The 26,252-nt window shown below is 37.7% G+C and overlaps 2 protein-coding genes and 1 pseudogene across 2 annotated transcripts in view; all 3 read right to left on the bottom strand.

Moving 5' to 3' along the window:
* Positions 1-3,579: 3,579 nt before the first annotated feature.
* The window catches only part of LOC126707923 (carboxylesterase 1-like), a 49,670-nt gene continuing 26,997 nt past the window's right edge, over positions 3,580-26,252 (bottom strand). The window contains exon 2 of the mRNA XM_050407666.1: positions 3,580-3,926. Coding sequence (XP_050263623.1) covers positions 3,726-3,926 — 201 coding nt within the window. The 3' untranslated portion in view covers positions 3,580-3,725. The remainder of the gene's footprint in view (positions 3,927-26,252) is intronic.
* LOC126707928 (carboxylesterase 1-like) lies at positions 9,694-10,949 on the bottom strand (annotated as a pseudogene).
* Positions 11,850-13,069, bottom strand: LOC126707920 (carboxylesterase 1-like). The gene has a single exon (XM_050407662.1). It carries the CDS (start codon positions 12,954-12,956, stop codon positions 11,958-11,960), a length of 999 nt encoding a protein of 332 aa, XP_050263619.1. The 5' UTR covers positions 12,957-13,069; the 3' UTR covers positions 11,850-11,957.

Here is a 26,252-nt window from a genome sequence, read left to right as displayed (position 1 = left end):
AGGTATTGCTTCAGCTCTTGGAACGCTGCCTCGCATTCGTCGGTCCAAGCAAAAGCCTGCTTGAGGGTTTTGAAGAAGGGCAGGCATTTGTCTGTGGCCCTAGAGACGAACCTATTTAGAGCTGCTATCCTTCCTGTAAGCTTTTGTACATCCTTGACGGTCTTGGGTGAGGCCATGTCAATGATAGCTCGTACTTTCTCTGGATTTGCTTCTATTTCCCTCTGGGATACCATGAATCCCAAGAACTTTCCCGAGGCTACCCCAAAAACACATTTGCTTGGATTCAACTTCATCTAGTGTCTTTTCAGGGTTGCAAAAGTCTCCTCCAGGTCGTCCAGATGAGCGAACTCCTCCTTGCTCTTGACGAGCATATCGTCCACGTATACTTCCATGTTCCTGCCAATCTGTTGGCTGAACATTTTGTTTACCAATCTTTGGTACGTAGCTCCAGCATTTTTCAACCTAAAAGGCATCACCTTGTAACAGTAGAGTCCTTGGCTTGTGATGAAGGCAGTCTTCTCCTGGTCCTCTTCAGCCATCTTTATCTGGTTGTACCCTGAGAAGGCGTCCATGAACGTTAGTAGCTTGTGCCCGGCGGTGGAGTCCACGAGCTGGTCTATCCTTGGTAGAGGGAAGCTGTCCTTTGGGCATGCTTTGTTCAGGTCGGTGAATTTTACACACATTCTCCACTTTCCGTTGGCTTTCTTTACCAGGACGACGTTGGCGAGCCACTCTGGATAATATACTTCCCGGATGAATCCAGCCGTCAAGAGTTTGGTTACTTCCTCTGCTACTGCCTGATCTCGTTCCGGAGCGAAGGTTCTTCGTCGTTGCTGAACGGGCTTCCTGCTGGGGTCCACATTCAGCCTATGCTGGATGACTTCTGGTGATATGCCCGGCATGTCCTCGTGACCCCATGCAAAGACATCTAGATTCCCCTTAAGGAATTTTATGAGTCTCGTTCTCATCTCGGGGCTTAGCATCGTCCCTATCCTGGTCGTCTTGTCCGCATTTCCTTCTACCAACTCCACTACTTCCAGGGTCTCCATCCCGTCCTCCTCTTTTTCTTCAATCATCCACGTGTGGTTCTCTTTTCTTGTCAGGACGGCCTGATAGCATTCCCTTGCCAGGACTTGGTCACCCTTCACTTCACCCACACCGTTGTCTGTTGGGAATTTTACCTTGAAACAGTAGGTCGACGTCGCCGCCTTCCACTTGTTTAGGGTGGGCCTCCCTATGATGACATTGTAGGACGAGGGGCAATCTACCACCAGGAAGTCTACTTGTTTGGTCAACTGCAACGGGTAGGTCCCTGCCGTCACCGTCAGAGTCACCATTCCCCTGGGGTAGACCCTGTCTCCACTGAAGCTGACGAACGGAGAGTCAAAAGGGTGGAGCCTTTTTGGATCTAATCTCAACTGCTGGAAGGCTGGGAGGTAGATGATATCTGCTGAACTCCCGTTATCAATAAGGATCCTTCTGGTGTTGAACCCTTCTATATTCAGCACTATGACCAGGGGATCGTTGTGAGGCTGCTTTACTCCCCTGGTGTCTCCTTCATTAAAGGACATGTCTTGGTATGTTCGTCGGTGCTTGGACGGAGGCACGGTGTGGACGCTGTTCACCTGTCTGTGGCATGCTTTTTTGAGTGATCTAAACGATCCTCCTGAGGATGGTCCTCCCGTGATCGTGTTTATCTCCCCGATCACTTTGCGTGGAGGTTGGGACAGATGGTCGTCATCCCGAGTGAAGGATTCATGTTGGGTCCTGTTGTCATCTCTGAACTTGCTATATTCTCCTTTCTTTACATATTTCTGTAACTTTCCTTTCCGTATTAACTCCTCTATTTGTTCCTTCAGGTCTCTGCAATCTTCTGTGTTGTGGCCGTGGTCTCTGTGGAACCGGCAATACTTGTTCTTGTCACGTACGTTGGGGGACGAGTGTAATGGCCTGGGCCATTTGAGATAATGCTCGTCCTTGATCTGCGTGAAAATCTTGTCAACAGGCATAACCAAAGGAGTAAATTTTACCTGACGAGGATTTTTGTCATCTCTCCTTCTATTCCCGTCATTGTTCCGACGTTCTGGTCTGTCTCTCTTTTGCCCTCTGCGGTCGTCTTCCCTCTTGGACTTGTCTCCTAGCCTCTCGGTATCTTTTATGGCAGCTAGAGCATCTTTCGCGTTCATGTATTTTTGGGCCTTCAGGAGCATCTTAGCCATTGTCTTCGGGGGGTTTTTGGCAAGAGAGGCCACAAGGTCTCTGGATTTCAACCCTGCCTTGAAGGTCGTCAGTTGCACCTTGTCATCAGCTTCGTCCACCTCCAGAGTTTCCCGGGTGAATCGCTTGACATATGACCTCAGAGTCTCCTTCTCTCCCTGTCTTATGGTGAGTAAGTAATCTACTGGTCTCCTTGGGCGTTGTCCCCCTATGAAGTGGCGCAAGAAAGCACTACTTAGCTGATCGAAGTTGTCTATGGACGAGTTTGGCAACTTAGTAAATCACTTTCTTGCAGCTCCTTTGAGAGTCGTAGGGAAGAAACGACACAATATCTCGTCAGGTGGTTGCTGAAGACCCAGAGTCGTCTTAAAGGTATTAAGATGATCCTGAGGGTCCTTGAGTCCGTCGAATGGTTCTAATTGAGGCAGGCGAAACTTTGACGGCATGGGGCAATCAAGTACCGTTGCAGTGAAGGGCGAATCTGTAGCCCTTACCATCTTGTCTACACTCCGGTCTGTCTTTTCCTTGATAGCGCTCCTTAGTTCGTCCATCTCTTTCCTCATTTCCTGAAGAAGATCTGAGTTCTGTTCGTCCGGAGTAGTTGGTCTCCGGGGGGTTTCCCTCTGTTGGCTATCCCCCTCTCCCTTCGTGTTACCCTTGGACCGGTTTTCTTCTTGTTGAGCTTGTTGAACCTGCTGGAGCCGTAGCTTCATTTCCTGGTTCTGCCTAGTGAGTTCCTCAATGGTGGCTGCCAGGGCTTGAACTTGTTGGGCCAAGGTCGTTGAATCTGGGTTGGATTCCATCTGAATATGGTGAATTGATGGAAACTACGTTTTCGAATGTAAATCTGAAAACTCGTTCCCCACAGACGGCGCCAAACTGATGGAACACAAATCCGTCAGTAAGAGTGAGCAGATGGAATCCCTTGTGGAAAGTGAAGGTTTGCTCGATGAGGGACACCGGTGTGGTGCCTGCCACAAAGTCTCCGATGCCAAAGTTAGGATCACAATTAAACACAGTAAAGAAGTAAAATATAATTTCAGAGTATTTTTTGCATATATATCCCCTTCCGTTGATTGTATGGAAGCTTTATACCTGGGGCCTTAGGGGCTAGCCGTTGAGGCTGTTAATGTTCTCAGAAGTAACGCCCAAGGTCCAGTAATGAGACTTTTAAGAAGCTCCCAACGGTCTGCTTGGTTGATTTAGTAACTGCTCAGGTCATTGATTGGCTGCATTGAATGACCTCCTGTCTTCGTCAGTGATGATGGTTTTCTTCGTTATTTCTGATGACCTCGTCATGGATGATTCCTTCGTCACTACTGTTACCTTCGTCAGTGGAAGGTAGAATCGTCATTCCCATCAAAAACGATGTGTTTTTTATTTATGATTTAACAGCATCAAAGCCAAAACAACGACTTTTCAATACATATAACAAAATAGCATTAATCACATCTACAACATTACAACGTTACTCTTTGTGCAAGACTTTGACATGTGGACTATTTTTCCTAGGCAACCAATGAAGATAATAAGAAATTTTTAAGGACCACCTGAAGCGCCTTAGCTTCGGCAGGCTCAAACATGTCTATCCCATGATAACCCCCCTCACCAAATTGGCTCACCACGGACACACCCTTTTCTCTCATCAGTTTTACCAACTCAATTTGATGTTCAAACAGTAAGTCCCCATCATAGCCCACCACCAAGACCTTCCATCCTAGCAGCTTGATCTTCTCCAGAAGCTGAGGCCCATCTCCAACCTTTGGATTGCAATACTCATGGTCGCGATCAGCAATTGGCAATGACAATTCCCACACTAGATCACAAACACTTAGTGGCAAAATTGGATCATTGTCCCTCAATTCTGATTGAGTCCTTTGGGACCCACCAAAGCCTGGTTGATGCAATATCAACCCTCCGATCACCAGAGGCTCAAGTTTATCGGTTTCCATGGATGCACGGAACCCTGCATGGTAGGCTATGTTACCACCAGCACTACTACCCATAATAAACGTGTTTGATAAATCAGCATAATCTCTTAGCCAATCATCTGGGGTAGTTTTGATCCAGTGTAACGCTTCCATAGCATCATCATAAGCCGCCGGCAGACGGTGCTCTGGGGCGAGGCGGTACTCGACGGATACAATGATGACGTGGAGGTCAATTGCCATGTTGGCACAAAAATCATGGAAATTTGATGAGGCTGCACTGAAAAGGATGAACCCTCCTCCATGGAAGTAAACTATGAGAGGCAATTTAGTGGAGGAGTTATGATCAAGTGCTTCTCTGGGTAGGAATATTCTGACCCAGGTGTTGTTTGATTGGTTTAGAGGGATGTCTTTGGAGAGAACTAGAGTGGGGTGGCTAGGATCAGGTGTGGGTGGAGTGTTCGGGATTTCTCGGAGGCGTGTGATCGTGCCGTCGGAATTGAGGGCGATTTGGAGGTGTTGGTAGGGATCAACGGTGGGATTTGAGGGAGCAGTTTGACTTGACATGGCGGACTCTCTAGCTTTGTGCTGAGCTTTGTGTTCCAATTGTTTGTAAGAGTTAGGAAAAGCTTGAAGCTTCAACAATGGAGAGAAAGCGTAAAACAGAGAGAAAAGTTAGGAAGAGAACTCTCTGAATTAGTTATTCAAGCTTCATTAGTTTCATGCACCTACATCTCAATATATAGTATACAAAAGCTTCTAGAAGGATCCTATCTAACAAACTCTAGAACAGAAAATGACAGCTGTACAGAAAAATATCTCCACTCTACACAAAAATATCTGATGCTCAATCTTGTTGAAAACAGAGGAAGTCAAGCCCGTGCTCAATCAGGAAGAACAGCTGTATAAAACGACACTGTGTGTTGCCTTGAATAAGCTGTGCCGACATAAGGATTGCCTTGAATAAGCTGTGCCGACATAAGGAAGAAACGATGCCGTTTATCATTTAGACAAACGTCATCGTTTTAAGTCTCAGTAATATTTAAACTCAAGTGACCGTTGGAACAGTGTGTTCTTGACCTTTTTCATTTGTAGACAATGCAGTCACTGATTCCACTTACATTGTTGAGTAACTGTAATATATATAGTTGTATAAGGAACTAAGGATGGGGTTTGTTATGTGTTTGACTTTCACTTGGGAAGATATATATAAGTTATAGGCTGGGATCAGATGTGGGTGGGGTTTCTGGAATATATAGAGCTCGGGTTATCGTGCCGTCCGGGTTTCGGACTATCTGGAGGAGCTGGTACGGATCCCCGGTGGGATTGATTGGTGCATCTTGACTTGACATTCTACTCTCTTTTGATGGCTGTTAGAAATTTTGGCTGCCTCTTGTTTCTTTATTGTATATTGCTTATAGATCCAAAAATATGTTAGATGTTGTATTAATACTATCAGGTATAAGCTTCCAAAACAAAAAAATGATTCAAAAATACTGTAAGTTACAAAGATGACCAATGTATTCGGTAGGTGATGCATCATGCATGACGAAGATAACGAAATATAGAATAGACAAATTAACTTTATATTATTCCATCAAAAAATTACTTTTAAATTATAATTACGATTGAAGACACTTTCACTAGCTTTGCAATTGAGTCCTTAAAACAATCGGATATATATATTACTACTAGCTAACCCGTGTTATGCATGTGAATCTACATATTCGCGAGATAGACTAAAATAATTTTATAAAATCTTAAATTGATTAATAAACTATACCATTGCATGATTTGCTTTTGTATAACTTCAATTTGTGTTACAATTTGATAAAGAAGTCATTGCTTGAATATGCAATTGCTTATAAAAAATTTGTTAGATAATTTCAGATACTGAAAAAAAAAATTCAAAAAAATCAGATAATTCACTGCTTAGAAATTATTAAAAAAATATATATATATATATGACTAAACAATAGAGAAATATAAGAGAAAGATAAGTTACATTCAAAAGAATAATCTATGGTTATAGCTATTGAAAGGAATCAAAAGATTTAAAACCTACAAATTATAGATAATACACACACACACACACACACACACACACACACACATATATATGACTATATAATAGAGAAATATAAGAGAAAGGTGTGTTACCATCAAAAGAATAATTCAAATGTTAAAATTTTTGAAAGACCAAAAAATATTAAAAAATCATAAGATTTACTTCCTATAAATTTTTTAAAGAAAACAAAATGTATATGGTTACACAATAGAGAAATATAAAAGAAAAATTGATTACCTTCAAAAGAATAATACATGGTATAATCATTGAAATATGTTAAACATTTTCAAATATTGCAAAAACTAACAAAAATTCAAATGTTAAGACTTTCAAAATGCCAAAAAAGATATATAATTAAAGAATAAGTTATTGAAACAATTCAAAAAATATATGACAATTCAAAAGAGAAATATAAGAAAAGAAAAAAGTACACAAATCCATAAAGCAATAAGTTTTAAATTTTAACGGGTCTAAACTTTAAACGATGAAAAAAAATCATATACAGTCACAGGCATAGGGTTTGGTGGTTCATGTACGAAAATCACTTAAAAATACATGAAAAACCATAAAATAATTTTTTTTTTTTTTTTTTTTAACAAAGTAGAGAAGAAGAAAATAACTGAAGAAGAGCTCATACCTCTACTCGGTTTTTTAAAAAATAAATTGGGGTTTGCACTGCTTTTATAGTGTTCATGATTAACTTAGCAAAAAATCCTAATTTTACTTATATTATAACTCTGGAAAAAAAAAAAAAAAAAAAAAAAATCAGAATTTCAGTTTTTTTTTAAATGATGCTAGAATGGAAATTCTTGGAGCTTAGCAAAAAACTTTGAGGAGGGGACTCTCTCTTTCTCTCTTTTTCTTAATCTAACGAGATTTTTTTTTTTTTTTTTTTTTTTTTTCTTGAGCCCTATTTTCAAAGTGAGTCTCCTTTTTTCTTTTTCTTTTTTTTTGAGTCCTATTAGAATTTTTGTTTTGATATAGATTATCAACGTTTGAGTTTGAGTTTAAGTTGGACTTATTAAAAAGATAAAGTTTCATTCCTTATTAAGTTTTGATTAAACAAAAATAATTTTGTTTAAAAAAATGATAATGATGAGTTTGAGTTTAAGTTGGACTTGTTAAGTTAAATATATAAAATAATAATTTTATTTAAATATTGTGCTAATGTAAAAAATTGTGGGAACTTTAGAGGCTTTGGTTATATATATATATATATATATATATAGAGAGAGAGAGAGAGAGAGAGAGAGAGAGAGAGAGAGAGAGAGAGAGAGAGAGAGAGAGAGAGAGAGAGAGAGAGAGTTTCATTGATTATTAAGTTTTGATTAAACAAAAATAATTTTGTTTAAAAAAAATGATAATGATGAGTTTGAATTTAAGTTTGACTTGTTAAGTTAAATAAAATAATAATTTTATAAATATTGTGCTAACGTGGAAAATTGATAATGATGAATTTGAGTTTAAGTTGGACTTATTTAGTTAAATAAAATAATATTATGCTGACATGGAAAACTGTGGGAGGTTTAGAGGCTTCGGTTTTATATAATAATAATAATAATAATAATAATAATAATAATAATAATGAGTTTGAGTTTAACTTGGATTTGTTAGAGAGATAGAGTTTCATTGCTTATTAAGTTTTGATTAAACAAAAATAATTTTGTTTAAAAAAATGATAATGATGAGTTTGAGTTTAAGTTGGACTTGTTAAGTTAAATAAAATAATAATTTTATTTAAATATTGTGCTGATGTGGAAAATTATGAGAGTTTTAGAGGTTTCGGTTATATATATATATATATATAGAGAGAGAGAGAGAGAGAGAGAGAGAGAGAGAGAGAGAGAGAGAGTTTCATTGCTTATTAAGTTTTGATTAAACAAAAATAATTTTGTTTAAAAAAAATGATAATGATGAGTTTGAATTTAAGTTGGACTTGTTAAGTTAAATAAAATAATAATTTTATAAATATTGTGCTAACATGGAAAATTAATAATGATGAGTTTGAATTTAAATTGGACTTGTTTAGTTAAATAAAATAATATTGTGCTGACGTGAAAAATTATAGGAATTTCAGAGATTTCAATTATATATATATATATATATATATATATAGAGACAGAGAGAGAGAGAGAGAGAGAGGACTAACCAAGAAGTGGAAATGCCAATAGATTGTTGTGTATAGCGGTTGGCGGCATTGATCGATGTCATTGGAGTGAAGCGGTGACTAACCAAGAAGTGGAAATGCCAATAGATTGTTGTGTATAGCGGTTGGCGACATTGATCGATGTCATTGGAGTGAAGCGGTGAATAGAAGAATGAAAGTTATATTTTCTCCTAGTCCTGAGTGAGTGAGAGAATTGGTGGTTTAAGGTTTTTTTTTTTATTTTTTTTTTATTTTTTATTTTATTATTTTTATTTTTTATTGGCATTTGTGTTGTTTAGAGCGGATTTTGATTTGTTAAATGATAGTATTTTTTGTTTGTCTACAGGTTATTTTTATTATCCAGATCTATGATTTGTTTAGTTGGGTATTTTTATTTGTTTGAAGTTATTATTATTATTATTATTGAGACAATTGGCCAATTGGGCAAAAGGGTAGGTCATGCAATTTGTCTATTTTTCCTTTTGGATTTCAAGGGTCAATTTGTACTTTTCTTTGGGAAGGGGGGTCAAGAATATAAAATTTGGGGAGTAATGTTTAAACTTTTTGTGTACATATATATATATAGATGTGAAATTTTAAAAAAAGTTGAGGGGAGCCATGGCCCGCCAGCCTCGATGTGTGGTTCCCTTCTTGACTACAATAATCAACCCTTAAACTTTTTCCTTTCCAGTTCTATATTGCCCAATTGATAAGACTCATAAGAGTATCCTACTCATCATCAAGCCTTTCTTGACAACACCGTCTTTAAATTATCCTCTAAATTCTTTGAGCAAATGGGCATGTGAAGAAGAGATTAATTTAGCTTTTAATCTTACTATATATCTCTTTCATGATAAAGATTTTGTATTCATATTTTTTGTACCAAAAATGAAATCTCGGTTTGGCAAGTCCTCTTGGCCGTTGCCATTGAACTTATATCAATAGCCTATAAAACTCAATCTTTATGACTAAATTGAGCCAAATGTAAAGGGTTGTTGTTATTCGAAATAAAATATTGTGTCTGCTTAGAAATCTTCCGTGCTTTGCTACTTCTTAGCTTGGTGGTTAGTTGGTCCATCATTTTTTAAACTTTAAGAACAGAAGATAATATATGATATATCGGGTATGTAATGAGAGAGAGAATTAAAGGAAACATGAAATATCGTTCATAGATGAAATGATACTTCCACTACCAAAAAAAAAGAGAGTCTATAATGTGTTTTAAAATGCGGGTATAAGTCGTAAAAACGAGAATATAGGTCTATTTAAACTATACTTTTTCTATAGCGGCATTAATATATATGAGATTTAAGATATGAATTAACAGTAACAAGTAAATTGAAAATATTGAAAATATAAACCAAAAATAATGAAAAACAAGTAAATTTAGTAATTTTACTATATGATTTTTCTAAAATAAAGCAAACCCATTATTTTTCCTAGACAACCAAGGAAGGTAGCATGAAATTCTTTAAGACCGCATGCAGTGCCTTAGCCCTAGACAGGTCTTGAAGATCTACACCGTGGTGACCACCCTTGTCAAACTGACTCGCCACAGCTAGACCCTTCTCTTCCATCATCTTAACCAGCTCAATCTGATGGTCGATCAGTGGGTCTCCTTTGCAATCAATCATCAGGATCCTCCATTCAAGCAATCTAATCTTCTCCAACCTCTGAGATCCACCACCCACCGCTGGATTGCAATACTCATGATCACGGTCAACGCCAATTGGCAACGACAGCTCCCACATAAGGTCATTCACAAAGAATGGCAACACAGGGTCATTGACCAGTCTTAGCTCTGATTCAGTCCTCTGGTTCCCACTAAAAAATGGCTGGTGCAATATTTGCCCTTTGATTGTTATCAAAGGCTGAAGATTTTCAACTTCAGAAGCTACACGTAGTCCTGCATGGTAGGCCACGTTGCAGCATCGTAAGCTTCAGGCAAACGATTCTCAGGAGCAAGACGATAGTCAACTGATACAATGATAACATTGACATCAATGACTATGTTTGAGCAAAAGTCATGGAACACTGTTGAGGATGCACTGTAAAAAACGAACCCTCCAGGGCCTCCACCATGGAAGTACACTATGACTCTATGAGAGGCAGTTTGGAAGAAGAGGGGTTTTGTTTGATTGGTTTAGAGGGATGTCTTTAGAGAGAACTGGAGTGTGGTGATCGGGATTCGGTGAGGCTGGGGTGTTTGGGATTTTGCGGTGGCGTGTGATGGTGCCGTTAGAGTTGTTGACTATTTGGAGGTATTGTTAGAGATCAGTGGTGGGGTTTGAAGGAGGTGTTTGACCTGACATTTTGGACTCCTTTTGATGAGTTGAGATTGGATTTGATAGGGAGTGTAGCAAATAAATTTGCTAATAATTGAGGATGGTACGTTTTCCTAACTCACATGTGGTAGGAATATGTGATGATTACATTTGATTTGCCTAGAGGAAACTTCGAGTTCATTCAGTCCAAGCGAGGCGGAGCAGGGACCTGGGCCAAACACTAGGATCCATTTTAGAACTCAGATCCAACCCGACCCGCCCAAAACAATATTATAAGGAAATAATCCAAAGTCCAAAACAAGCTACCACAAAAAAAAAAAAAAAAAAAAAAAAAAAAAAAAAAAAAAACCTATTTTATTAGTTCAGGTTGCAATGGCTATGAACTTGACCAAATATCATCCATGGAAATTAAAAGAGAGATAGTTAGAAATTATTAAAAAGAAAAGGGAAAGAATAGTAAGTAATTAAGAAGGTTGGCAATAAATTGATAACCAAAACAAAATTGGCAACCTCAACTTACATCCACTCTTCTCATTAAACTAGATTATTTCATCAAATTTTAAACCGTATTCGAGATAAAGTTAGACCCATAACAACAAAATAGTTTGAAAAAGACCTAAAAGGCATCTACTTGAATTTTTATATTTTATGACATGTGATTTGCATACACATTGTTAACAATAAATAATTGACAACCTATTTCTCAAATGAGGAATTTTAGGCTTCCCTCTTACCGCTCTAGGGTCATCTATCTGGTTTAGATACAACCACAGGATGGCTCTTTCAGTTTGCTTAAAGTATAAATGTATAATACATGTCAGAGAAAAAAAAAGGTGTAATACAAGTTGCAATTCTTTTTTTTTCTGTTTGCGACGCGTTTTAGGACAAATCAACAGCAAAGGGCGGGCGGCTACAATCTACAACCTTGTTGCCTTGACTTTATTTTTTGAGAAGAAAATAAACACTATGTCTGATTTGAAGATAAAATAGCAGCTGTTTACGGTCTAAAGATTAGGATAAGATAAACCTCTTGATAGCTTTTGTTTATAAGTCAAAATTAAATGTCTCTATAAAGATTAGAGCTAGTAGGAGTACTATAAAGTATAAACACAGCCCAACCGACTCATAATTGTTTTGGACTAGAGGCTGAATTTTTCTATTCCAGCTTACTTGTAAGCTATTACAATACACAGATAAGAGAACACTCATAAGAAACTTAATTTTAGTTTTCTTATTAAATAAAATATCTATTCATAGAAAATAAAAGAAAACAACATAAGTTCCAAGTGGAATCGCAGAAACGGGAAACCATCCTAGCAGCATTTTTCTAGGAAATGCCTTAGGAACACAAACAGTGCATTAGCTTTCGTGGCATCCATTAGTTCCACCCCATGATGATCTCCTTCATTAAGTTGTGCCTCTACCTTAACACCCTTCTTCTTCAACATTTCTACTAGCTCCATCTGACGGTCTATCAATGGGTCTCCATCGCAACCAGTCACCACAACCCACCAACCCAGCTCTCTAATTTGATCAAATCCACCACCCACCGTTGGATTGCAATACTCATGATCACGGTCAACCCCAATTGGCAAAGCCAATTTCCATAGCAAATCAGTACTGCATAGTGGCAAAACTGGAGTGTTGAGCAACCTTAGCTCGGATTCAGTCCTTTTTGACCCACCAAAGAACGGGTGGTGCAAAATCAGCCCTTTGATCTTCAATGGTTCAAAATCACCAACGGCTGTAGATGCACGTAGGCCCACGTGATAGGCTATATTGCCACCCGCACTTGTACCCATTAGAAAACACTTGGAATAATCAGCAAAGTCACGTAACAATTTTTCTTGTGTACATTTGATCCAATGTAACGCTTCCACTGCATCGTCGTACGCCGCAGGAAGGCGGTGCTCGGGAGCGAGACGGTATTCGACGGAGACGACCACGGCGGAGATTTGAAGTGCCATGTTGAAGCAAAAGTCATGATTCATGGTGGAATCAGCACTTAAAAGAATAAAACCACCACCATGGTAGTACACAATGAGAGGAAGTTTTGTATTACCGACACTGTTGTTGGTGGAGGTGTTAGCTAGTGCTTGGCGAGGTAGGAATATGCGGACCCAAGTGTTGTGATTTGGGTTGAGAGTGACATCTTTAGTGATCACAGAGGTGCAACCGTTGTGATCAGGTGCGGCAGGGGTGCTAGGAATTTCGTAGAGACGTTTGATGGTACCGTCACTGTTTTGGATGATTTGGAGGTACTCATAGGGATCAATGGTGGAAACCGGTGGTGCAGTTTGGTCTCCGGACATGGCACTGATCTTGTTGATGAAAGGATAAAGAAAGCTGAATTCTTTTTTCCTTTAAAAAAAAAAAAAAAAAAAGAATTCTAAGATTTTTTAACAATGTGGTGCATAGGAAGTGTTGTGGTTCCTAATTTATTTGTGATTCAGTTCGTTGGTCTATTTTGTACTATTTAATACTTTAGTTGGTTGTTAGATGGGCTATTATTGCGTGATAGGTAGTTTATTACATTGTTAAGAGCAACCACATCAATAAGTGTAAAACTTTCATTCTATTTTATACTAAAATCCTACTTTTTCTATTTTACACATTAATTTTTACAAAACACTCGAATCAGTTTGTTTATTCTACCATCTATTTTATTTAAATAATCATTTTTCTCACATTTTTTATGATTTTATCTCAAACTCTCTCTCTCCACTCACAAGACTCTCTCTCTATTCCAAACTCCTCTCTGAAACTTCGATCCAAGCATGTCGCTCTCTCTATTCCATCTGAAATTCCGATCCAAACACGGCAAGAAACTTTTCTCTTTGAAACTCTGATCCAAGCACGGTGAGAAGAACTCCAATCCAAGCACTGATACTCGCCAATCCACAAGTGCCGATCTATTAGAAGTGTCGATCCAAAAGCGCCGATCCGCCACAAGCACCAATCCACTCTCTCTATTGGTGTGTCTGTGTGTGGGTGTGTTTGGTTTTGTGGTGTCTGTGGTTGATTTTTGAGTTTTGTGGTTGATTTTTTATTTTGTGTTTGTGGGAGTGTGTATCAAAGGAAGAAGCAGATGATGAGTTTATTGGTTTTGCAGATGGAGAAGAGAGAGAGAAAAAAAAAAGGAGCAAAATTAGAAATTACTAAAATAATGTATAGAAGAGCTACAATAACCGTGCATATATGCACGTTTACTGTAGTTCTTGTGTATTTATGCACAATTTTACACCCGTTAATGTGGGTCTTTTTTTGGTCAAAATGTGTAAAATAAGTTGCTTTTTGTATTTTGCAAAATTATCTATAGACTAATGCGGTTGCTCTAACATCACAAGTTAGGCGCACTCATATATGGGGTTTTTTTTTTTTTTTTTTTTTCTTTTTTTTATGGGAATATATGGTATTCTTTTGGTAATATTTAACAATGGTTTACTTTTGGTAAAACATTATCATTTATATATGCTATATAATAAAAATTGAGTTTAGAAGTCATGATTGCACCAAGTGGCTACTATCACTAATTAGTAAATTAATTTTATATTATTTTTAGGATATACTAGTGTTATGCCCGTGCAATGCATGGCTTAATAAAAAAGTATATGTAAATCAAACAATTTATTTCAAAAATATAATTAAATTACTCATCTAAAAAAATTAGATTAAAAACTTTGAACTTATAAAGGAGATTTGAACAAAAATAAAACTGTAATAAGCACATATAAACATAACACAATATATAATGGATTTAAAATTGTCTTTATGACTCATAAGCAAAACCTTAAATATATATATACACACACAAAACACAAAAACGAAGAAGAGAAAATCATACTTGTAATAGTGTGGATGGTAGGTTTGATAAAGTGTGGATGGTAGGTTTGACAAATCATTCTAATATGGATTTCTCAAATTATGAAAGAAGGAGAATTATTGATAATGGGGGAGAGAATTGATTAGAATAATAAGTAGTGTTTCTACTTTATATCAAAAAAAGAAAAAAAAAAAGAAAAAAAAAAGAAAAACAGAGGTTGTAAAAAAAGAAGAATACACTGAATAAAAACTCTATATATATATATATATATATATATATATATATATTTTAGAAATCCTAACTTAATTAGGATTCAAACGTCTTCATCTAATAGATAATCTCAAAAAATAATAATAATTATAATAATTTTCAATTCATGTAAATGGCACCCATAATTCTAACTTGATAATTTCAGAGGGTCCTAGTCATGAATGTTTCTCTCTAGTTGGTCTGTCTCTATAGGAAAAAGACTTGAGTTATTAGAAATACAAAAAATCAAATATTGAATTTATTTTTTTTATTATAAATAAACAAATGACATTATGGGGTTACCAAGTAGACTTGGATGTATATGTATATTCCAATGCATATGTAACTCTTTCTATTCACGTAAAAAGGAAAAGAAAAAAAAAGTAATCGTGTGTGAAGAGGAAAAACTCACAATGAAGATTGGTTTATCTCAATAATCAAATAGATATAAGTTATAACTCTCCAACTCATGCACATGTCTAACTCTTCCTAACTATGTTTTTTTTTTTTTTTTTTTAATCCAAAGAAAAAAAAAGTAACTATGTATGACTGTGAAGAGAAAAAAATAGTAAAAAATAAATTAATAATTGTAAGGACTCAATTTGTAACGACCCCAAAATGATGTTGGGTTCGCACGTTAAGGGCCCAAACAATATAATTTGTAGAGCGTAGGCTTGAAAGGCTAGGCCTTGGTTACCGGACGGTGGTTAGTCATGGTACTCATGGTGGACACGCAGAGACGAGCTATGGTTGTCCGTGGATCTTGCCCATAAAGCTTAATGTTCATATTCTTCCTTTCCCTATTTTTGGGTCTCTGGTTTTCTGGCCCCCCCCCTTTTTTGGCGCATAAACCTTTACATTATATAGCCCTTCTCGGTTGATCCTGACCCTCCATCTGTTGATCAGGCAGGTACCTACTCGAGTACCTGTCCCATCAGCTGCCTCCTCCCACTCTCTGTTAGTTGCAGCAACCGAAGCCACACTGTTCAAGAGTCTTTTCCCATTAATATGGCTAGGACGTTTGTGGGTGCATTTAATGCGGAGGTGATGTCTTTACCTTGAACCACCCCCACTCCGTACCCTCGTGTGAATCACATTCTACTCGCCTCTTCTTCTGGGGGCACTTTGGAGGCTGCCTTCGACGACATGTCGCCCTTCCCTTTGAAGTCTTGGGATGCCGAGGACAGGGTCATCCTTGGTTACATCTCTAGGCTATTTGATCTTTCACCACTTGTCCTTGGCAACTACTCTCCTCGGCACGGGCCCTGGGTCCTAATGGAAAGTGGGTTGGGTCATAAGTTCTCTGGCCCCATAATAGCCCCTCAAAATCCTGCTGTCCGGATCCTCGACCGGATAGGAGGGTTTTGATGACATCAGGCCTCTATTAAAGCTTGTCAATCTTTGTCACCTATCGGTTCCCGAGACTCTTCGTCTACCCGAGACACGTTCCTGGAGCCTTTGGAAGGTGAAACGTGTCCTCATTAAATGCGGGCGGTTCTGTGCTTCCCACGTTCAACGGCGTGATGGTGATCTAACGGTGGAGATTTCCTTGCCTTTATGGGCGGGAAAATTCGTGCAGTTACTTTTGATGGGAGGTATAAATGATTTTTGGAACTGACTTGTCTCTTCACTTTTGCACTTAAGAGTTCTAGCGCATATATCCTGGGTTCATCCAAACTTTCATCCAAATTCAAGTTTATCTTCAGTAGAAAAAGCCTGTCCGAGGCACTTTTCCTCTTTTTTGTAAGTTCTCTGCCTTCACTAACTCGTGCTTTTTATTTTCTGGGTTTATTTTTCTCTTGTTCCTCTCCTTCTCCCGTCATCCACTGAGTTTGTTTAGTAACTCTTAGAGATGGTTAAGTTGAGATTGAGAAAATTGATTGATACTGAAGAGGCGATGGAAAAGTTCATCGCCGATAATAGGATTCCCCCCAATGTGAGTTTGAGGCACTATAAGATGGGGGAGTGGCATCTTTTGAGAAGGACGGGCGAGGTGGTAATTCACATTCTCGTCTTCGTAGAGGGGGGTATGAGAATCCCCATGGGACCGGTAATGAAGAGTTACCTTAGGCATTTCCGATTAGCTCCCACCCAGTGCGCTGCCAATATGTTTAGGATTCTGGGTTGTGTGGATACCTTAAACGAAAAAATGGGGCTAAGACTAACCCATCATGACGTAAATTGGTGCTACAATCTCTAAAATTTGAAGGGCAAATCCTACTACATAAAGACGAGAGACGATAGGGTTCGGCTAATCCAATGCCTCCCTGACTCCAACAAAGGGTTGAACAAGGACTTTCTTATCGTATCTGGGGAATGGCATGATGGCCTTCCATGCCTGATGGTGGAGGGAGAACCAGGTGGGGTGTAGAGAGCAAACGGGTGCCAATCCTTTACGCCATTTTAATTTGGTGTGGTTCGGTTACTAACCATGTACATGCTTCTTTTTGCAGATCCAAACGCCTTTCACCGACATTTTCATCTGGTTAATCGGGTCAATTTGGAAACCGTTCTTCAAGCGGTAGTTTTTGTAAATGACGAGGATGGTTAAGTCAGAGCCGCTCACAAAGCACGTGATTAGCGCTAACCGTCCTCGGCTTCCGAAAATTACCGTAGTCGAACAAGGGTTTTTGATCTCCGAAGGATCTCCTATCCCAGAGGGCATCCCATTGGTGAGCTCTTCGTCGTTTCATCAGGCAGTGGAGGACGAAGGTAATTTGGGTCTGTCCGAGGAGGGTTTTGGGGCATTTGACCAAGCCGACCCATCCGAGGATCCTTCCGGTGATCTAGGTGACCCAGACTTGTCCGAAACGGAACTGTTGTCAGTGGGAATATCCTTCCGAGCCGAGATGGGTCTCAAGAGAAAGCCCCCGACCAGCCTATTCGACCTCATCGAGGGTCAACCGGGGAAGGGTGCACAGGAAAATCCGCAATCTAGTGTTCCAACTCCCCCGTCTCAGCCTCAGCCCGTCCAGACTAGGTCCTCGTCTACTAAGTCGCAGCCACAATCTCCCCATCCCAAACGTCCTGCTCCTCCTCAATCAGCTCTGCCTCCTTGGCCGGAGCCCGCTAACTTAAAGAGAAAGAGGAGCCCCAAGGGGAAGGAACCCATGGATGGGGGAAAATCTCAATCCTCTCAAGAGGGGGATGAAGCCCCGCGAGCTCCAAAACAGTTAAAGATTTAGCACCAAAGCAAGGGGAAAGGGATCGAAGCCCAATCCGTGCCGAGTGCTTGGCTTCCCGCCCCAATGCTCCACGGGGAGCCATTGTTGGAAACTGCGTTCATGAGGGACCTTGGAGACGGCGATGGCGGTTATGTGGCCGACGCATTAGGGAGAACCATGCTGCTTCCTACTGATGTGGAAGAGTTAAAGAACATGAGGATGCAGGAGGTTTTCCTTAGTGTGAAGAGGTACCTGGGTATGGTAAGACTCTTGAAACCTAAGGCTCTATCGATTCTGGCTCCCAGATTTTCATTCACAATATACTTGTCTCAATTGGTCGGCTATCCAGGCCACCTATAGGATGGAGGAAGAAGTTAAGGGGCAGAGTAAGGCCGCCGATGATGAACGCACCAAACGCATAGATGTTGCGCGGACCCTCAAAGCTTCCGAGGCTGACCTCGCGAAGGTTAGGGAGGACTTAAAGGAGGCTACTCGAGATAGGGATAGTGCCTTGGCAGGTTTAACTGGTGCCCAAAAACAGGTCGAGGAACAGACAAAGCGCCTACTCGATGTCGAAGAGCAATTGCAAATAGCTAAGGAGCAGATCAGTGACTTAAAGAAGAAACTAATCATGGCAGACAATGCTAAGGGCGTGGCGGAGTTTGCCCGGGACGAAGCCGTGAGGGCCAAGCAGGAGGATGAGTTTACCATAAACGAGGCCGAAGCTGCTAGGGACAAGGCCGAGGAGGAGGGTTATGAGACGGGAGTAGCTGAAACCTAGGCCTCCCTTAAAGCTCAAATCTCGGGAGTATCAGGCTTATACTGCTCCCAGGTTTGGGAAGAGGCCCTCAAACGAGTTGGGGTGGAAGCTTCGTCCGACTTGTGGAAGGCGGAGAGCATATTTTATCCTCCAGCCATCCGTGAGACCGCCTCCGCTAGCTCCGAGGCTATGAGCGATCCACACGAGGTAGGGGCTGCTCAATCAGAAGCTGCACAGATCATTGTCCCTCTTGATGAGTCGACTGAAGGAGGAGAGCCTCATGCTGCGACAGAAGCACCTGGAGGCCTGAATCTCGAGATGCCTCAGAAGGTCGCCCCGTCTATAGTCAGTGCCCAGATCTCCTGTGTCGAGAAGCCAGCCATCTTGGTTCAGCCCCTTCAGGCCATTCCTCTTATTGATGTCCCCTAGGGCACCGAGACTGATCTTGCCAAGCCTTCCTAAGAAGGGGATGTTTCCCAGGGCTCCGAGGCTAATCTCCATCAGCCTTCCCAGGATGTGGCCCAAACGAAATCGAAGAAGTAAAAAGCCCTGGCCAACCTTTGTATTTGTTTCGAGTTTAATTATTTAACTAGTTTCCCTTTTGTTTTGAAAACTTTATAGTTTGCTTGCAGTTGAACTTATTGACCACATATATGAAATTCTTTTCTTCCATTTTCCTTTAAATTACATGTTAGTTGCCCTTGCTGATATTTACTATTGTTGTGGATCTCCTGATTTTTGAACTAGTTATCTTAACACGTATGAATGGTTGTGCATATGATATATTTGGGATCATATCCCGAAATTCTAACTTACCCGAGCCCATAGGGCGTTGAACTTGTGTTTGAACATACTTCTGGGGAGATATAGGCATCATCTGAGATGTCATGTGCATTGTTTAGGCCGAGCCTGGTATCTAGATTTCCTTTAAGTAGTTGGTTTCCCCATAAGTTTGAGTCCGAGGACCATGCAATACCTTGGTTCTGTCCAAAACTTAGGTTTCTTTTAAGTAGTTGGTTTCCCCATAGATTTGAGTCCGAGGACCATGCAATATCTTGGTTCTGTCCAAAACTTAGATTTCTTTTAAGTAGTTGGTTTCCTCATAGGTTTGAGTCCGAGGACCATGTAATACCTTGGTTCTGTCAAAAACTTAGATTTCTTTTAAGTAGTTGGTTTCCCCATAGGTTTGAGTCCGAGGACCATACAATACCTTGGTTCTGTCCAGCACTTAGATATTTCTTTTAGGTAATTGGTTTCCCTATAGGTTTGAGTCTGAGGACCATGCAATACCTTGGTTCTGTCCAAAACCTAGATATTTTGCTTAAGTAGTTGGTTTCCCCATAGGTTTGAGTCCGAGGACCATGCAATACCTTGGTTCTGTCTAAAACCTAGATATTTTGCTTAAGTAGTTGGTTTCCCCATAGGTTTGAGTCCGAGGACCATGCAATACCTTGGTTCTGTCCAAAACTTAGATATTTTACTTAAGTAGTTTGGGGGAATTAGCCCCTCGGCCAAGGAGTGGGACGTCGATCTGACGTTGGAAGCCCCTAGAACCGTCCGCGCTACTGACGCTTCGAAGCATAGCCCCTTCTGGAACTTTATGTTAGGGCACAACAACGGGCTGCTGGAAGTGATGGAGGGACTTTCTCGATCCATCGCCTGTGCCAACGCACAAGCCTTTCCCACAGACGGCGCCAATTGTAAGGACTCAATTTGTAATGACCCCAAAATGATGTTGGGTTCGCACGTTAAGGGCCTAAACAATATAATTTGTAGAGCGTGGGCTTGAAAGGCTAGGCCTTGGTCACCGGACGGTGGTTAGTCATGGTACTCATGGTGGACACGTAGAGACGAGCTATGGTTGTCCGTGGATCTTGCCCATAAAGCTTAATGTTCATATTCTTCCTTACCCTATTTTTGGGTCTTTGGTTTTCCGGCCCCCCCTTTTTTGGGTCATAAGCCTTCATATTATATAGCCCTTCTCGGTTGATCCTGACCCTCCATCTGTTGATCAGGCAGGTACCTACTCGAGTACCTGTCCCATCAGCCGCCTCCTCCCACTCTCTGTTAGTTGCAGCAACCGAACCCACACTGTTCAGGAGTCTTTTCCCATTAATATGGCTAGGACGTTTGTGGGCGCATTTAATGCGGAGGTGATGTCTTTACCTTGAACCACCCCTACTCCGTACCCCCATGTGAATCCCATTCTACTCGCCTCTTCTTCTAGGGGCGCTTTGGAGGCTGCCTTCGACGACATGTCGCCCTTCCCTTTGAAGTCTTGGGATGCCGAGGACAGGGTCATCCTCGGCTGCATCTCTAGGCTATTTGATCTTTCACCACTTGTCCTCGGCAACTACTCTCCTCAGCACGGGCCCTGAGTCCTAATGGAAAGTGGGCCGGGTCATAAGTTCTCTGGCCCCACAATAATAAAATGATTAAAATTTGGATTGTAATCAAGTTAATATTTTTATCAACTTAAAATTATAAAAGAAGAAGATAAGATCAAATATATATATATATATATATATTTTCCTTAAAAATCTAAAAAAAATTATGCAATTTGGTGAACCCACTTGGCGCAATCATGGCTTAATCAAGAATCATGCATAAACTAAATAAAATAGGAAAACATTTTTGAATTTAAGTAAAATTAAATAATAAAATAGATAGAACAATTTATCATCAAATTTATTAATAATTGATTCTCAAACCATAACCATAATTAGATAAAACTTAATAAATTTAGGTTAAACAAAAGACAAAAAAAAAATACTCAAAACCTATTCAATTTGATGGAAGAAATTAGGGTAACCAAATATATATAAAAATTAGTGTAAACAAATACATTCCTAAAAAAGTCTAATGTCAGTCTAATTTGCAAAAGTATAAATTATAGGAAAAAAAGATAAGAACAAAATATTATCTTTTTTTTTTTTTTTTGAAAATCTAAAAAATATGAACTAATAATGCTATAATTTTTAAGTTGATTTTAACATATACATAATGTTAAGTTGATTTTAACGCATATATTCAACATAATTTATGTTTTTTTTTTTTTTAGATTACAATATAATTTATGTTTTTTTTTTTTTGAAAATCTAAAAAAATATCAATAACATTGTTTTTTTTGGACGTGTAGTAATATAATTTATGTAAAAAAAAAAAAAAAAAGGATTAGATGAAGAATCATATGTAACTTAAACAAAAGATAACAATTATAATTTTGTGTCTATCTATGAGGTGTTTTAAAAAAAATAAAAAATAAAATTAAAGGTTGATATTAGTAGTTGTATGCACCTACTATGATTTTTTTTTTTTTTAAATTAATGTTGATATGAACAATCAGTGTGAAACCAAAATTCTAATCCCTTAGAATGCTAGAACTCATAAATCATAAATGAAGTAGATCTCCTATTGCTAATTAAATAAATCACTTAGAAATTATAGATAAATTAATAATAAAAGGATTTGATGAAGAAGATAAGAACAAAAAGAAATTATATATATATTTTAAAATATAACAAAATTTCTGCAATTTGGTGAAGCCACATGGCACAATCACGGCGTCTAAGCCAACTTTTATTATATAGCAAATGATTTCCTCAAATTAAGTGATAATATTTAATAATTGTTTAATTTAGGTAAAACTTCATTATTTAAACTTCAACAAATTTAAATTTTATTAAAACTAAAAGTCTATTATAAAAAATTCTATGCTTTAATCCCAAACAACAACCCATGTTTTCTTTCTAAAAAAAACTGCATTTTGACTCAAACTAAAATTCTATTATCAATATTTTAAGAACAAATAATTAATAAATTAATTTTATATTATTTTTATGATACAATTCCTCAAATTAAGGGATAGTATTTAGCAATTTTTTAATTTGAATCAAACATATCATTTAAATTTCAAAATTTTCAAATTAAATTCAAACTAAAAATCTATTATTAAAAATTTTAAACTTAAATTGCAGACAAAAACCACATTTTCTATCTAAATATATAAACAGCATGTTGATTTCTACTCAAACTAAAAGTCTATTATCAACATTTTAAGAACAACTAATTAGTAAATTACAAATTTATATTATTTGTTATAATATATTTCCTCAAATTACATTGCTAACATCACAAGTTAGGTCTGCTCATATGTAGTATTCTTTCGGTAATATTTAAGAATTGTTTAATTTTGGTAAAACTTTATCATTTAAATATACTATATAATAAAAATTGATTTTAGAAGCTATGATTGTGTCAAGTGGTTACTCTCACTAATTAGTAAATTAATTTTATATTATTTTTTAGGATATTTCCTCAAATTAAGGGATAATATTTAACAATTTTTTTAATTTAGGTCAAACTTTATCATTTAAATTTCAACAAATTTAAATTCTATTCAAACTAAAAGTCAATTATAAAAAATTCTATACTTTAATCCCAAAAAACAACTCATGTTTTTTTTCTTAAAAAAAAAAATAAAAAAACTGTATTTTGACTCCAACTAAAATTCTATTTTCAATATTTTAAGAGCAAATAATTAATAAATTATTTTTATATTATTTATATGGTATAATTCCTCAAATTAAGGGATAGTATTTAGCAATTGTTTAATTTAGATCAAACATATCATTTAAACTTCAACAATTTCAAATTATATTCAAACTAAAAGTCTATCATCAAAAATTCTAAACTTAAATCGCAGACAAAAACCCACTTTTTTTTTTCTAAATATATAAACAACCTATTGTCTTCTACTCTAACTAAAAGTCTATTATCAATATTTTAAAAACAACTAATTAGTAAATTAATTTATATTATTTGTTATGATATATTTCCTCAAATTAAGGGATAATATTTAACAAATATTTAATTTAAATAAAAATAAAAGTCTATCATCAAAATTTTCCAAACTTAAATACCAAATAAATCACGAATCATATCATATCATATCATATACTATATACAATAACAGTGGCGGCTTCAAGAATTTTTTTCAGTGTGGTTCTTAAGAAGTATAAATTACACAATCTAATAAAAAGAGAAATTCATATTGTAGGGATATTGGGTCCAGGAGCTCATTATCCATATATGAATTGGGCCTAAAGCCCAAACCAAGGACTAAAGATCGTTCGAAAAGGGGTAAACGTTATCAAGGGAGTCCGTGTTAGTGGATGATGAGGTCAGTTTTGGTCATAATGGCACAAAAGGGTAGGCTGAGGATAAATGTCACCTCGATAAGCAAAGCCGAGGTCCGAATAGGTGGTTTGCCGCCCAGAGGGATGTTCTCGGAAATTTTGCAGGCACAGATAAGCATTGCAAAAACAAAGTACAGAGGGGAGTCCTAGAATATCTAGGGAGAAAGCTGCTACCACCGCATTATAGGCTTTGCAGCTAACTTTTTAGCTGCATTAATGTAGAGAAGACCCTTGAACAGGGCTATATTGGCCATCCCAACGCACAAAAGGGCCAGAGGGGGTGTCCGACAAGTGGAAGGTCAAGATCGTTTAAAGGGAACTATATAATAGAAGAAACCCATCGTGGAGAAGGGATTGGAAAAATCAAAAGAAAAACACTGTCACAATCAAGAATCAAATCTGTAATCAAACTTGTGTGGAATATATAAGAATTCATCTCCTGGGATTGTGCCGAGGACGATTTTCCCTAGAAAAATCAATCTATCTTCCTGTTCTTGTCATTTTATCTTTCTGTCTAACTCATTTGAGCCTAGTTTTCCAACCCACTCTCTACAAATTCATATTTTTGGGTTTTTTGGGCCTAAGTACATTCATCCTGGGCTGAGCCCCAAATCTGGTCCTTACACATATACTAACAACAACAACAACAACAACAACAACAACAACAATAAAATACGCAAATATATAAAGTTTTACAATTTCCTTCTACAAGTTTTCATATTATGAAATCGTTACATAATAATCTCATTATCAATGCTACAAGATTATCTAAGTTAAAGTCAACACGAATTCGCTTAGAAGATAAAGATGAAGATGAATCTTGCATAGGAATTGAATCTTGCACAAGAGATGAATCTTGGGTATGTGGTTTTTTATCAAATATTTGTCCATAATACTAGCAAAATAATAAACAATAAACAATAAGTTCATTTAAAATATTAATAAAATTATTAATTATTGTTATTTAGTTTTTTTTTTCTTTACTGGCCACCTAGCATACACCCCACTGTTTAGTTTGCTTTGCACAATGTAAAGACTAAAAGTACACTACATCAGTGCATCATTCACCTGGCTCAACTCACTGCCTAACATAGTTTATTTATATATATATATATATATTTTTTTTTTTTTTTTGTCTTTTACAATGTCTTGTTAAGTGTTCACTTACTTTTAAATGGACCACTACCCCAATTCAAATATTCAATGCCACGGCCCCATCCACCCCCCACTTAAGAGAAAAGAGCCAATCAAGATATTCAACACAATTACATATTTTATATTTACATACACTTACACAAAAAGAAAAGTTGAAAAGCCAATTTATATTGTCAAAAGATAAAAGCCTACCTAAGTCTAAGTCACAACACAAGTCAGTAGTCAGACTATTAGTATGAGATAAAGAACAAGAGAGAGAAAGTGTCGCTTAGAGCAAAGACGAGATAGAGAAAAAGAGAGAGTATTGAAATACCTTGATGTTGCTTGAGGTTAGGGGCGGACCGGGCAGCAGCACATTGAGGCCAAGGGCGACAACATGTTGCAGGCTGAGGTCAAGGGTGGCGGCACGTTGAAGGCTGAGGTTCTTATTTCCCGATCTTGTCGTCGCCATCGTCTGCTTTGGCTTTTGCAGTTGCTGAGGACCTAAGATTCTTATTTCCCTTTAGGTTAGGAATTGTTTTGGTTTAAAATTTGTTTGGGTATTTCGTTTATTGAAATTTAATTATTATTATTATTTTTGTTGATTTAAAAATCTGTCTTGAGTAATGAGTGAGGATTGATCTTGGGCTTTTTTCTCTAAGGTCTTTATTGGGCATTTGGGCATGCTTTTATTATAAATTTTTTTATTTTTTTTATTTTTTCTGGATTTGAGTTCAAATTTTTTTTTTTTGGGCCTTTTCATTTTGCTTGAAGGCCCTAATATATTGTTAAGTGGACCAAATTATGGACCAAAGTTTAATTTTATTGGGCATTAAAAAAACTCATGGTGGTCACAAATCTTTTTTTAAGGGTAGACAAATAAATAAAAAAAATTAACTATTATATATAAATTTTTTTTTTCAGGTCAAGGTGGTCTTGTGACCACCCTAGCCTCAACGTGCCACCACCCTTGTATAATAATATTTTAAAGATAACACATTTGTAGGGATATTGGGCTGTGGGCCATGTCTGAGGACATTAAGTTGTTCGAGGATAAAAAGACATTAACGAGAGCATACAACTTAGAAAGCTGTAAAAGAAGTCTGGTCGTAAAGGATTAGGAGTGAAGTCCGAGGAGAGGTCAAAGACTCGACCTTTCATAAAGAATAACACACCAAACGGTCATATTGATGAGGATAAGCCTCAAAAGGGAATAAGACAAAGGAAAGCTGAGAAATATCTAGAAGAAAGTTGCTACCACCACATTGAATGCTCTGTAA

The sequence above is a fragment of the Quercus robur genome, chromosome 12 (genome assembly GCF_932294415.1).
Source record: "Quercus robur chromosome 12, dhQueRobu3.1, whole genome shotgun sequence".
Classification (NCBI taxonomy): domain Eukaryota; kingdom Viridiplantae; phylum Streptophyta; class Magnoliopsida; order Fagales; family Fagaceae; genus Quercus; species Quercus robur.
The sequence above is the reverse complement of the archived record's forward strand: the minus strand, read 5'-3'. Positions and strand labels throughout refer to the sequence as shown.